At 36.7% G+C, this 15,116-nt stretch overlaps 1 protein-coding gene across 1 annotated transcript in view; it reads right to left on the bottom strand.

Annotated features, from left to right (window-relative positions):
- Positions 1–8,442: 8,442 nt before the first annotated feature.
- Positions 8,443–15,116, bottom strand: part of LOC140147453 (uncharacterized) — a 62,135-nt gene continuing 55,461 nt past the window's right edge. The window contains 6 exon segments of the mRNA XM_072169231.1: positions 8,443–11,061; positions 12,230–12,308; positions 13,103–13,769; positions 13,772–14,056; positions 14,641–14,823; positions 14,975–14,988. Of these exon segments, the coding sequence (XP_072025332.1) occupies positions 10,965–11,061; positions 12,230–12,308; positions 13,103–13,769; positions 13,772–14,056; positions 14,641–14,823; positions 14,975–14,988 (1,325 nt within the window). The 3' untranslated portion in view covers positions 8,443–10,964.

Below are 15,116 nucleotides of genomic sequence, written 5' to 3'. Positions count from 1 at the left end.
TTGTATGCTGCATTTCATTGGGTGGGTCAAGGGCAAGGCAGCTCACATTAGGCAAAAAAAATGTTTGCATGTCCTTAGATCACTTTCAGAGGTTGGGTCGGTTGGTTGGGAATGGTTTGATCCTCTCCGCTGCTGCCACATCTTACCACGGTCCAGTGTCAGTGACCGAAACTTGCACACGGATCAAATTTTAGTTGCTGCACTTCTACTTCTAGTGAAGTGTATATTTCAGCAAGTGTTTGGTTTTTATTGAAGCTACCAATCATATTGACCAATGATTCACCTAAATGGAGAGAGCGCTACAGTAGCGTCCACCATCTTTAAAGTGAAATTAGTTCTATATCAAGTGATTTGTATTAAAGGCAGCCTTGACAAACAACAAAATGAGCATCTGGTACAACTGTTCCCAATCCACTTTATTGTGTACATTCTTGCACAATATGCATGATTAAAAATTTTGCCTGTTGTAATAAACTCATCTTTTGGATGCGTCGTCCAAAATGTGAAGGTGGATAGCAAATTGTAGAGCTTGGATGCTGAGGCTGATAATATGAAATATCAGAACCCTCAGCCAGGTACAACCAGACATGGTATTTTACAACATTTCTTTTATATCACCAGTTTATCAGACGAAGAGGTTCATGACATATTTTGGAAAATTGTAAAAAAAAAAGTTTTACTGTTGGGACTGCCGAGACAGTCTGGTCAGATGAGGACAAAGCAAGCAATTTTTTTTGCCTTCTGTACCTGTGCCATGAATGTGTATGATCATGTGTGCAGCAACTTAAGTAAAAGGTTTGTTACAGCTTACAGGCCCGACACAGTGCACATTATATAAATTATGACCCAACTGTTTATAAGGCAATGCAGGAAGGTAACACATTCACACATTTATATTGAGAAAAAGAGAGGGATCTATAGCAAATAAATTGACAATTAATTTAACTTGAAGTGCCAAAATGCTGTGATTTTCATGACTGTTTAAAGCAAAATAAGCGCAATTCAGTTTACACTTTTAAATTGGTCACATGACCTGTTGTGAATTTTTTTTCAAAATATCAGCTTTATATGACTGTTATTTTACTAGAATAATGATGAGGATCTGTTCTGCATTGCTTTAGAAACAAAAGAAATGGTAAGAATTAAGAAGAAAAAAAAACCCAAAAAAGTATACACACACAAAAACAGATAAAAACATGTTAGTATTGTTCAAATTATGTAGTGAGTAGTCCATTGTAAGAGCACAGTGATGTGACATTACTAGCGCATATGACTGCACCATATGTCCTTCAGACTGATTACAAAGAAATGAAATTCATGTAGAAAATAGAGAGTAATTACATTGTTTTACATATTAAAATATTTTGATTAAATTCCTAAACCATAGTAATGTCAAAGGAATTAATTTTTTTTTGGGGGGGGGAGGAAATAGGTTTTTTTTAGCATTTTTTTCATATTTTATAGTCTCTTTAAGTGAGAAATTATTAGGAAGTGGTCAAGTTAATTTATGACCCTTTGGTCATTCTCATATGCCATCATATTTAACTTTGCAAGGTATGTTAGTAATGTTCATTACTGTGTTCTGCCAGTATAGTAAAATAATGTATACTTAAGATTTGATAAAAAGTAACAAGTGAATTGGTTTTACACACAAAGTAGTTGTAGTTTTAGTATGTCTGAATCAAATGACTTATGGATCAAGTTTTTCCATAATATTTAAAAATCAAGGGCCCTCACAAAGCCACTATTGTTTATCTTTATACATGTACATGTAACTTGCAGAGCTTTTATCAATTCTTTTTCGTTCAGGGGAACTTTACAATATGTTACATTTCGTCAACAGTTAAGTGGTGACATCCTGTTTGTATCAATGCATACTCTCTGATACATGTACATGTCACATACATTTTGCTACTCCAGAAATTAAAGGCACCCCCTAAAAAAGACATTGGATTCCCAATATTTGTCACCATTTTTTGCTATGGGAAATCCCAACAAAATTGTCAGATTTGTCATTATTTTCACAACCCTAAAGAAGACATGGGAATTCCCAAGAAAATGACACCTTTTTATTTTAGGCTTGGGAATTCTCAAATATTTTGGCAAAAATTTGCCTGTCTTATTTAGGGACATGTGAATTCCCAATTTTTTAATCATTTTATTGTCAAAATGGGAATTCCCTTTTTTTGTTAAAACTTTGGTGTGGGAATTCCCAGAAATGTGTGGTACAAACTTACATGTCTTCTTTAGGGGGTGCCATTAATTTCTGGAAAAGCACATTCACAATTTGAATGTACATACATAACATGTATAGTCATACAGGATATGATTATATGTCACTGATTCAAGGAAAGAGAAGGCACTGTCATATGACTTGTTCAGTAAAATTGCATTGATGTCATTTTAAGAGTATTGAGTTATGTTCACACTGATATTGTTGCTTGTTATAAAAAGAGGGGAAAACCCAACAATCAACTAGATCTCGGTTTATTAGAAGTGTTTCTAAATTGCAATCCACTCTTGAATATAGGGTGTAACTTCCTTATGAAAGGTGAACATAAAGTGCAATAATTTGCTATTCATTGTCACTTTCATAGAGATGTATTGCAACTTTCACCACACTTCAAAAACCGTATCACAAGAAGTCCATTGTAGAATATAAAATCAATGGTTATAAAGCTTATTTCCACTGTAAACGGGCTGTGAAGTCAGCAGTGTGCCATATTTAAAATTTGTTCTTCCAGTTATCAGATATTTTTTTAGCCAAATTTGCCAAGACATAGAAACAGGTGAATTGCTGTTAGTGGTGGAAAGAGCTGAACCTCACCATACTCAAAATATTTATTTGATCATTTGTTGTTTTCTAGTGCAAGTGTCATTGTAAAGACTGACAACCAATGTTATTGTTAATAGTGTTCAAATGGTTCCATAGTGAGTAAAACTTACAAGAACAGTATAAGTTGCTTTCATAGCAAGGACTATTCTACAGAGACATGCAACAAATTGTTTAAGTGTTCACTCCTTTCTAACTTCTAAGACCCAGGGCTCTTATACAGGGGTTAAGGGCAATTCACCACAAAAAGTACACATGAGGGTTATTTGCTCCAAATAGCCCTCATCATCACAAAAATATTTGGAACCCTGCCAAGACCTAGTGTAGGGAAATATAAGAATACTGAATACCAGTGCTTTGTTGCAAGTTTTTATGAGATTTGGCCCACTGCTGTTGCTTGAATCCAAATTGAGGTTTAATTCTACATCACAAATCAAAGGTTGTATGTGGTATGTTATGCTACAATATGAAGCTTTCTACTTTCGTATTTGACTTTGGATATTTTTGTAACACATTTTTTGCACACAAGTGGCGCAAATTGAAATTGCTAAATTGGTGTATGAGATCCAAGTAGGATAGAGCACCATTTCAGAAGTTTGAAAAATGCAATTCATAATATTCATAAATCTTATTTGTGTTGGGTCAATTGTAAGTTATTTAAGTTGGGAGAAATTAGAAGAATAAAGAGAAAATAATAACAAAAAAGCCTTTCCACCAGAAATGTTTGAAATGCTATATCAACTTTTCTGTTTGTGAATACCTAATGATTCTATGAAATGTGTTGGTCACTAGAGCTAAAGAAGTATGAACTTATGATTCTGACTTGTTTGATATTCTGCTCTTCAATACTTGATTACCTACAAAAACATGCCTATTTTGAATGAAAAAGAAAACATGCTATTTATTTTTATTTCACCTTGTATGCAAGGGTGTGATAATTTCAATGCAGCACTGAATTTAGTTGAGGTTCATGTACCAGAAAAAAGGTATGAAAAGACATTTGAACATTTGGTCAATTAAAACTATGCAGGTATCTAGTGTCTGACCACTTTAGGGTGTTTTTTTTTTTTGGTCATTTAAATTGCTTGTGCGCATGTGAAAAAAGTTTTTTCAAAAATACAGTTAATTAGAAATAAATTCAACCCAAAAAGCATACATAAACTTTATTTTCATATTGAACTTATGGGGAGTTACACCTTTTTAGTTTGAGTCAAATCAAGATACTCAAGTCATTGTACAAATTCATTGGAGTCAAGTCATCGAATATCACCCGAGTCAGTGGCCTCATATGATCTTTAGTCATACAACTCGGCTTTTTGGTTGTACCCTACATTGGTAAACATTTATGTGTGCATCAAAGATATTGATAAAACAGTATTCAAAGTTGAGACAATGACAAATTCATTCATTTTGATTCATTTTACTTGGCCTTACAAACCTATATTGCTGAAACTAAATTATTTTGTGCACGTACATCGTGGATGTACTGGTACTGTGGTACATACGTTTTCTGTTTTTGTGAAACATTCCTGAGTCTAGAATGTTTAAGAAAATATATAAGTTTTGTGTTATATCTAATGTATAAATCAGAAACGCATTGCAATGTATTAAAATGTGCATTACATGTATATTGAAGCAAGTATATTGTGTCTGACATTTGTGTTATTGTTGAATCGATGTGATGAATATTCATTTTTACCTAAACCTTTTTCCACTGATGTGGCAGTGATGTCGGTGCACATTACATTGGGCGCAGCTGCAAATCACTTGTTTTCGCTCAAAGTGCTGGCGTGCACATGCTTAAAGATGCTGCATAGATGCGTGTGTGAAACAGTGTTGACGTCACTGCCACATCAGGGTGAAAAATGGTATAGATCTATTCCTAATAGCTGTGCATCAATTGGTCTGCCCATCCTAGAGAGAGAGAATAAGGTTTTTGATTTCAAGCAATCATTTAGAGCACATCAAAGTCTACAAAAGGCTTCAAATTTTTCAAAATTTTTGTTTAAAACAAAAATATACACCAATAGTGCAATTTTAAGCTTCATAGAGTGACAAAATTGCTTTTTTCCACATTTTTTTTTCAATATTTAAAAAAAAAAGAAAGATGAAATTCCACACAGAATCCTTTGTGGAGCTGTTTTAACATTATTATCACACTCGCGTGAAAATCCAATGGTGGCTGGGAAGGCGATATAGATCCTGAAGGTCAAAAATTGGACTGGCAAGAGCAACTGTTGGCAGCGCATCGTATTGTGATTCACCAGAATTGTCTGTATCTGTAGCAATACTGCCCAACACTTCAGGTGAAGCCAAACGAATAGGAATGGTTGTGCCCCGGGGTTGTGCACTTGCGGAATGCTGTTTATTGGAGTTGCTTGGTTCTTGCCTAGAGACATGAAGCCTGCATAACTACAACCCTATCCTGGGACATGTACTGTACTACTAACTAGGGACTTTCCTAGGGCCAGGGCAAATTTCTACTAAGTCCTCACACCAACATGCTCCCAAAATAATGTTATAAGAAAATGGGCATTTTCATTGATGTACATAATGATTTTGTCTCAGTTTATTGGCCAGATAAGGGGCAACTTTCCGTCTGATTGGTACTTACAAAAAAATGTACCCCTGTGTATTTTGAAATGGCAAAACTGGGAATAAAGCAAATACTAACTACCATAATTAATTTGATTTGTTCAGGTTTAACAACCCTAGCTTTTCTAGTAAAGAGCATCTGCTACCCTAAAGCAATTTGAGGTGTTGAGGTATTTGGCACTTCATGCTTCGATGTTACTTGCCTCTGCCTGCGGTTTGTGCTCGCTGTTCAGGCATAGCGATCTGCCTCAGCACTTAGCGCCTCACTATCGGTGCTGCAAGCTTCTGCTCGCTGTTTGGGCACCGCAATTTGAGGGAAGTGAGCAAGTTCCAGACAAACTTGGATAACCCAAGAAAGCCTCCTCAATAAGGTTGGTCCTACCACTGAAATTATGGAAACTTTTGGACCTCATAAACTGCTATATTGTTGGTCCAAAGTATATAAAAGTATACATATTTAGAATGGCAAGACTTGATAAATTTATCTGTGAGGTCACATTTGGGCCAAAATGTTCATTTTGGGCCCAAATCCCCAAAAATGTTTTTTTTGCCCCACTTCTTTTTTGTTAAACATAACAAAAAAATTCGTGAACCAGTTGAAAATAGATAAAAATATCTTAAAGCCATTTTTTTTAATTTTGACCAACTTCAAAAATATTCGAAATTTGGGCGAAAATCAGGCTTTGTTATGATTTTTTTTGGTGCAAATTTCTCAAAATTGGTCACAATTCAAAAAGATAAAAACAGTTTCTATATATTTTGATCTAGTTTTTAAAAATTGATAAAAAAAAATTTAGGCCCAAGAATTTTTTGTTACGTTTAACGAAAAAGAAGTTTGCCAAAAATGAGCATTTTGGCCCAAATTTGACCTTGCAAATGAATTTAACAAGTCTTTGCCATTCTAAATATGTATACTTCTTACTTTAGACCAACATTTTAGCAGTTATGAGCCCCGAAAGTTTCCATAATTCCAGGGTTAAGACCAACCTTAACCCTAACCTAACTAAACATCAAAAAACCTCAATTCAGAAAGCATAGGCACAAGCAGATCCCACATGATGCTATTAAGCCATCATGTGAACAGTCATATGGGGACGGAAAGCTTGGCCGGGCAAGTTACTCCCCTGTGGCAAGGTAGGCCAGTGCACGGGCGTGGCACCTGAAGGGTCGGGGGTCCGAAACTGCCCCCGAGAAAAAAAGTTTTCTCTTCTTTCTTTCTTTCCTCCTTTCCTTCCCCCTCGCCAAAAAGCAGCTAGGGCGTAAGGGTTAAGAAGCTTAAATCCATTGAGGTCTATTTGAACACTGAGACTGGTTGGGAACATTCCCAGGACCTAAGATGTTGTGGTGATTTCGCAGTTATGAGCCCCGAAAGTTTCCATAATTCCAGGGTTAAGACCAACCTTAACCCTAACCTAACTAAACATCAAAAAACCTCAATTCAGAAAGCATAGGCACAAGCAGATCCCACATGATGCTATTGCGTCATCATGTGAACAGTCATATGGGGACGGAAAGCTTGGCCGGGCAAGTTACTCCCCTGTGGCAAGGTAGGCCAGTGCACGGGCGTGGCACCTGAAGGGTCGGGGGTCCGAAACTGCACCCGAGAAAAAAAGTTTTCTCTTCTTTCTTTCTTTCCTCCTTTCCTTCCCCCTCGCCAAAAAGCAGCTAGGGCGTAAGGGTTAAGAAGCTTAAATCCATTGAGGTCTATTTGAACACTGAGACTGGTTGGGAACATTCCCAGGACCTAAGATGTTGTGGTGATTTCGGGTGCTTCCCAATTGACAAACTCAGGATCACCTTGTAATTGAAATTCTAAAAGGGGGTTACATCACATCCAAGTGCAGTTCAAGATAAATGGCAGAGAAGGTTAATGTCCATGTAGTTTCCATGCAAAGTGGTGGCTATACTGATCAGCTTGTAATAGGCGGGACTCATAACATCGCACAGCTTGGCGCAGGATCTATGTGAACTGTGCTTTGCGTATTGCGTGACCGACACCCGCTTTGTGAATTTATGTGGGCGTAATTTGGGACTTTATTAACTTGTGCAGTAACAAAAACTGAATAATTCTCGCCTATTACCAGCTGATCAAAGTATTTGTCCATGCAGTTTAATGCTCGACCAATTCCTAAGCGATATTTATTCAACAGGGGATCAAAATGGCAGACAAGAATGTCATGAATCAGAGTCCCTTTTGAGCTAAAATAGAGCTTATTTAGCCAATGTCAACATGTGGTCATCAAGTAAAATATTTTCCCAACATTGAACTAACGCCTCCCCTATTTGGCACTTCACAATATGACAGTAATGGAAAGAAAAGTGCAAATGTTCCATCATTTTTCAGCACTTTAGATATGGACAAATTGACACATGGCTACGTAAACATCAATCTCTTACACCAGACATACCCCACAATTGATCTTGTCTTTCATGTTACACATTGGGGCTCTGAACTGCATGTTTATGCTGAAGAGGCAGCACTTTATTCACAAGCATTCCGGAAAATGTTTCAGGTTTTGGGTTTAATCAGAATGGAACAATTTGAAATGGTCTATTCACTGGTGCAACCATGCGTGTTCCAAAAATGCCAATATCTGAATCATGATGAATTTGCTATGTTTATTGCTATCTAACCCCATCTATAATCAAAGATGGAATAAAGACTAGTTTGCATCTGATGTCATCTGTCAATCAAACTCTGGCACGTTTTGTTTACAAGTGTTGTGGTAAAACAGTGTGCCTAAATGGTTAATTTTGCACCTTTGGACATACAAACTGTCTCGAAAGTTATTATTGGAAACTTTCTTTCCTGAAGGAACCATGTCAACAATGCTTAGAAAAGTTGCTTTTTTGCCTTGTAAAAGTTCCATAATTATTCGAAATTTTTTGTGATTCCTTTTCTCCGATCGGCACCAGATGAATCAACCTTCCTTTACGCAAACTAGTCTTTAATTTTGTCTAAGATTACAAGTGATCTCACTTCATTTTAAATACACAACACAAACAAGTTGATATCTTTTTGCTCTATTATGTTTAATCTTGCATCATTCATAATATTGTGGCCTTGAATGCTCAAGAGTAATACAAGTATAGTAGTAGTCATAGTAGTACATACAATACATACAGTCAATAATCAAAACAAAAAATTGTGGAAAAGAAAAAAAATCACGACTTGTCAATTTCTACGCAGGTTTTTCATGCGCGTTAATATTTCATTTTTCATTTTTTCTCTCATTTTCTAATAACTAGAATGGCTACGTCCTACTTGATATAATAATAATAACACTTATTTATTGTACTGTGACAATTTATTGTTTTTAAAGGCCAGAAAGTGGAAAACAAAACAATACACATGCAAATGTAGCCAAGTCTGGTTAATACACCAGTCCACCACAGTTAAAATGTCAGAGTTTAAAATCACTGACTAATTCATTATCAGAACACCATTTTCTCCGCTTTTAATAATATGAATCCAAATAGTACATTCTCACAAGTAAATAGAGGTTATAGTTTAACAATTAAGTTTTTCATTCTAAGGAATAATTATCACAAACATTGCCAGAATCTGTCCTTATTTTGCTACTCGTAAACTCTGAAAAGGACAACTTGTATTGGACTAGAAGTACGAAAGCTTTCTATTTTTATCACAGAATATGCAATACAGGGTTACCAGAATTCAATGAGAACAAAATTAAAATAAAGGGGAAGGGCATCATTTTGGATCAATACAAAACAGGTTTTGGGATTTGGTCAAATAACATGGTCATAAAGCAACAGGGTAACTGACACTGGTAGACATAATCGTTATGCTACCATATTTTAGCAAAAACACAGCTACCAAAAGTTGTTGCTGATGATAAAACAGCTTATTCAATTTGTAACTTTATTTGTGTCCTTATGCATACGCCTTGAGAACAATTTGACCAAAACCAACATTTCTTGGAGCAAAGGTTGAAAATACAAGAGAAAAAAATAAAATAAAGTGAACGCATCTTTCATATCAGTCCATTCAGTCAACAGACACTGATATCTGATCACAACATTGTTTAGTCAGAAGCACACTTATTTTAACAATGTTTCTAGAAAGGCACATATAAATATGAGATCATACCACATACCCAATATAATAGGTATGTTGTCTTAATCCTACAAATCGCTAATTAACCAAACCCAGATGTTGCTCACTAAATCTCCCACAAGTTTGGTTGAAAACTTCAAGCATATTTCATAACATCTTTAAACACACCAACCAAGTCACCCACTATGCCTTACAATAGCCATATTTGCATCTCTTCCAGTACGATCCTCTTTGAATTTTATATTTAGCAGAATTTTAAGTACTTATCAGCATCAAACCATTTTGACTACCTTGTACTTAGCTACCCACAGCTTCAGATAGCATCAGATAGTATGGAAACAGTGAAGCCTGCTTTATCTCCCTTTATCATCATGCTCACAAATTTACATTTTATACGGTGAAGATTGTAAAAGTTGCTCCCTCTCTTCATGATTGTCATGCACACAACCCTCAAATTTGTTAATTTTGACAAATGTAGCCACCATAAAGCAACAATGCATCTGCTAAGTCAAGACTGTGCCTCATTTTCAATATTTCCATGGCCATCAAACATCCCATGTTGTTTGTTCTTAAACAGCATAATGTAATCAGAGCTACAATTTAAACTTTGCAACATGCAAAATACAATAATATTTTAGTTTTGAGTTCATTAACAAGTAACTTTTCTGAGTACAAAATGCAAGATAACAAGGATACAAACCAACCAGTATAATTGATCAGCATCAAGCAGGCAACAACCTGTTCATCCATGTATTGAAATACCCATAAAGGTCTACCTGTTTGATACTGACCAACTATTGGGCCCTATAGACCATTCTTATTATTGGCAAATTCCTGCTGTTGATGGGAATGTGCCAATAATAAGAATGGTCTATACCATCCACACTGCTTTCCTTCATTTCACTCAACACAACTGATACAGATTAGTGCCTTGCATTACAACTTTCTCCAGCAATCACTGTGTATTGATTGACCACTATCTGAACCATAGAAGTGACAGCACCCATGTACATTTATATGTCAGGTGCACTGGATTCTCAACACTGTGTGATCAAGAGAAATCAGGACGAGGTCTGGTAAAAAGATCTGTGCAGACAATGCATATGAACAAGTGTGGTACGCTAGAGCTGCACTGAATGTGGTGAAAACAAAGGGACAGCAGAGCAGTTGGATGTGTTGGCAATATCATTATATAGGAAGGTTCACAAGACGGTGACCGATTAAAGCAACATCAGCCTTATAACCAACCTATACAAGGATATAGCTTATGTTACCAGTGATGGTGTGAATAACATATAATATTACAATATTACATTCTATCCTTATTACTGATGGTATAATACAGTGCACTTTGAAACAGACAATACAATATGAGACTGAAGACCAAGGAGGAATCATGTGCATCAAATGCCTTTGACACTAATCAGGGTTATTCATTCACCCAATCCCTTGCTTGCTTCAATGTGCCTGCACACCATTCTTTTTAATTTGCAGGTCCTTGATGTTAAGTACCACTTTTTCTTTCTTCGGTGCTGGGGTAGAGGCCATGCAGAACCTGTACAGATAAGATTCACAAAAGAGCAAAATTTACTATTTTTCAAACACAAAAGAATACTGTACTTTACTACAGAGCCTGTGTTGATTAGCAACGTTGCTTGCAACATAATCATGGCATCTGCATTCAGCGTCATGTTTATCATCATATGTGACATGATCAAGGGGAATGAGGCACATGTCGGCAATTTTCAATTTGAAGTTTTTTACATCATTTTTTGGCAGTTTATGAATGCTACATTTTGATGCAAACGCCATCAAAATCGGACATTTGGTTACCAAGTTATGAGCAATTTATCAATGGCTGAAAACAATATAAAACAAAAGAATTTGAACACTGTTTATGCCAATATCTCAAAAACAATATTAGCGACATCCGACTCATTCCTCTTGATCATGTCACATATTTGGAACAGAAAGATCAGAGAGCCATAGAGATCAAGAAACAAGAACCTACACTCAACAGGGATGTCAGATACGACCTTCCCGCCATGATCTATGATGATCTTCTGTTACTTGTGATCAAAGGATTTTTAACAAAGGCTGAATACAGATGCTGTGAGGGTGTTACAAGTTATGTTGTTACTACTCAACAAATTTGGTAAAGATAACTTTGAGTAAATTATTGAAATGGCCGAGTCCAATATCAGTCTAATCACCAACTACCCTATTTGCCCATAGCATAATTTTGGGCTGCTGTAATTGGTTCCTAGCGGCAAGTGTTTTTGCCGTTTTGCCTATTTGATTTTACAGTTCCAAAGGCAAAATATTTAGATTTTTGACTACTCTCCAACAACCGATTCTAGCAGTTGGACATCCTGGCATATTGTTCCCTTTCAAATGCGCACACAGCAATTAGATCAGCGAAGGAGAAACATGGCATGACTGCACATGCACACAGTGGTTAAATAATTTATTTATTTTTATAAAGCACCTTTTACCAGATCTCGGAAGGATTCAAAGCACTGTGATTTCGCTGCCATGGTGAATTATCACAATCAGATCGCATCAACTAAATATTGTGCAGCCGAACCCGGCACAAACCTATCCGCACTTACGATTGTAACATCCACCAATTATCTGTGCAGCTGACCAAGAGAATGAAGTTATTAAGTACTAATCGGTAAACCTTGTTTTGTTCACTGTTGAACTTGGGACTATTCACTTACCTTTTAAACGCTTCCAATTCTCTCTCCGTCTCATCCATTTCAGCCATGTCAACATTTTCTTTTGGCATGAATATCTCATCTGTAACAAGAAAGAATCATTAATTATGATAAAAATTCATTGGCTTATTTACACAGTCGATTAATGTATGCACTCTGAAAACAATCATAATACAGCTATCCTGAATCAAAAACCACTCCTTTAGCAACTCCTGCTGACTTTTACAAAGCAATTTTATTTCAAATATATCTAGGCATGGTCGCATTTTACAGGACAGGCAAGTATTACCAACAATTGGACGTTAACCTGATTGGAACCGACTATCACCAGGTCTTTATCATGGGTCATCTGCCCGGCCCTTTCCAGATGAGCCACGGGGAGAGCGGATTTGATTTTGAACCTGGATCCTCTCACCAAAGACCTTAACCAGTGTGCTATACTTTAGTAAGTTTTATGCGTTTCTTAAGCCCTTATTTATGAGCAGAACTGTTCCACAAGCATAATGGATGAGGACCATTCTTACAGTTCATGACAAAAGCAATTATTGCTGTACTACCAGAATAGCAAGTAAACAAATTCACCACAATTGGCATCAGTATTACAATTTCCAGCGATCAAATCATCTTTTTTTTAAAAATATATCTGACATTGAAAAGTTGCTTATGTTAAGACTAAAAGATCTTAGAAAATGCTGACATCTTTTGATTCAAAACCTGGCAATTATACACCAGAACTACAAAGATTACTTGCCAGCACAGTCCAAGTTGTGATTATAGCATGACTGATTGTTTAAGATTTACACCATGGTTTCTGATCAAATGTCCCAAGATCTGTTAAGTGATCACACAAGTCACAAGCAATCAATTATCTCTTACCGATGGAGGTGTTACCATTATCCTTGTTCTTCTTTCTATTCTGCTTCCTCTTATTGATTACTGGAGCATCACCCCCTCCATTCACCATCTTCTCTTGTTGACGTCCTTGCTGGCTGTTAGTTGTCTCCACTTTCTTGGTCCCTACTTGACCTTTACCCTGCATGGCTTTCATATCTGCTGCTGATGGAGTTGGCAGCTTATCTTCATTGCTCTGCATCTTGGCATTGCTGTGGTTGCTGACACTACCATTTTGCTGAGAAGTCGATGACTTCTTGGATTGACTATCATCACTGGTAGAGCCACCCTTCTTGCTCTTCTGCTTGCCATTCTGGTTGTTGCTTTCCTGACTCAAGTGCTGTTTCTCTGTATAACTGTTGCGGTTATTCTTATTTTGGTTAGCTGTGGTACTGCCATGCCCATTTTGAATTGGTGCTGGGGTGGCTTTCTGCTGTTGCTGCTGCATTGATGGCTTGGTCTTATCTTTCTTGGCATTATTACCCTGGTTCTTGCTACTGCTGTTGGTGGTGGTAGTGGTGGTAGGCATATTCTGTTGCTTTCCATGTGAGGGAACATTCTGATGTGGCTGCTGGGGCTGTTTGCCCTGGGAAGGCTGCTTCTTCTGCTGTGCTTGCACATGCTGTTTAATTCCAGCTGAGTCGGGTCTCTTCAGCTGTTTTGCATCCTGGGTAGCTTCTGCTGGTTGTTTCTGTTTGCTTTTCTTCTTCTCCCTTTCTGCTTGCCCTGTTGTAATGAAGGTGCCTCTGGTTTGCTCTGTTTCTGTTTGAGTCGCTGTTCGTCTAGTCTGCGCTGCTCTAGCTGCTGTTGCTCTCTAAGCTTGGCTAGTACCTTCTCAGCACGCAGTTGCTCTTGTTTCTCACGCTCCAGTTGCAAGGCCTTCTTTCTCGCTTCCTCCTCCAGACGGGCTTCCTCTTCTTGGCGTGCCCTTTCATCAGCCTGTGAGAGTAACAAAATATAAAGAACAATTACCAATTGTTGACATGATTCTTTAATAAAAAGATATTTTCACCTTGTATTCATCTTTATGCCTGTACAGTTCTACACTTTCTTGCTGTATGTGTGTCACACAATATTTCCAATAGTGCCAACACCAACATGCAGAAACAAAGGTTGTTTTGATAAATAAAACAAAGCAACTAAGTCTTTGCCATGGCTTGTTTTGCACATAATGTTCACACATAGCCAAAGGTAGTGGATTCGCAGAATTAATCACACACTTTTCTGTTATCATTAAAAACTGTTTAATATGTACAACAACATCCAAAATTTAAAAAGACAAAACTTGTTTAATATGTACAAATCCAAAATTTAGTTTTGTCTTTTTTTAACATAAATTTTGGAACTTGTTGTACACATTAAACAGTTTTTAACATTTATTTTTCTTGATTGTGTACACTTCTTGAATCTTTTTAGATCCATCTGAAGTTCTCCTGCTGGTCAGATGGTACAGTTTTAGTTTGTTGGGTTTTTTTAGCCCTTTTCTCTTATCATTCCAATATCAAAAATATGAATTCACATACCCTTCTTTGCCTCTGTCTCTGACGTTTGGCAGCTTTAGACTTGGTTTTCTGCTGATTCTCTCCATTTATGAAGTTGAGCAATTCATCCAGTGCCCTGTCATCAGATAGAGCCTGCTCAGCATGCAAGTGTTCTATGTCATGCACAGCATCCGGGTCACAAGGAGATTCATCCTTTGGTTGTGACTGCAAACAAAACAATTATAAAGATTTGGTTCAATAAAAATTTGCACAGAATTGACTAACAGATGACTAATTCTTCCTGTAATATTTTGTGTAAGAAAGCCTTAGCTAGTCCTAACCCTAAATTTTGTGTATAATTACATGAATGAGTTACCCAAATATAGGGCCCTGTTATACAAAGACTTAAGAATTAATCAGGGTTTACATGTGATAAATCAATCACACATCAGATTGATCGCATGGCTTTGTGAAATGAGCAAATAGATGTTGAATCTTTATCAAATTTGCTTAAGATT

This window comes from Amphiura filiformis, chromosome 3 (assembly GCF_039555335.1).
Source record: "Amphiura filiformis chromosome 3, Afil_fr2py, whole genome shotgun sequence".
NCBI lineage: Eukaryota > Metazoa > Echinodermata > Ophiuroidea > Amphilepidida > Amphiuridae > Amphiura > Amphiura filiformis.
Note: the sequence above shows the minus strand (reverse complement) of the source record. Positions and strands in the feature narration are given on the sequence as shown.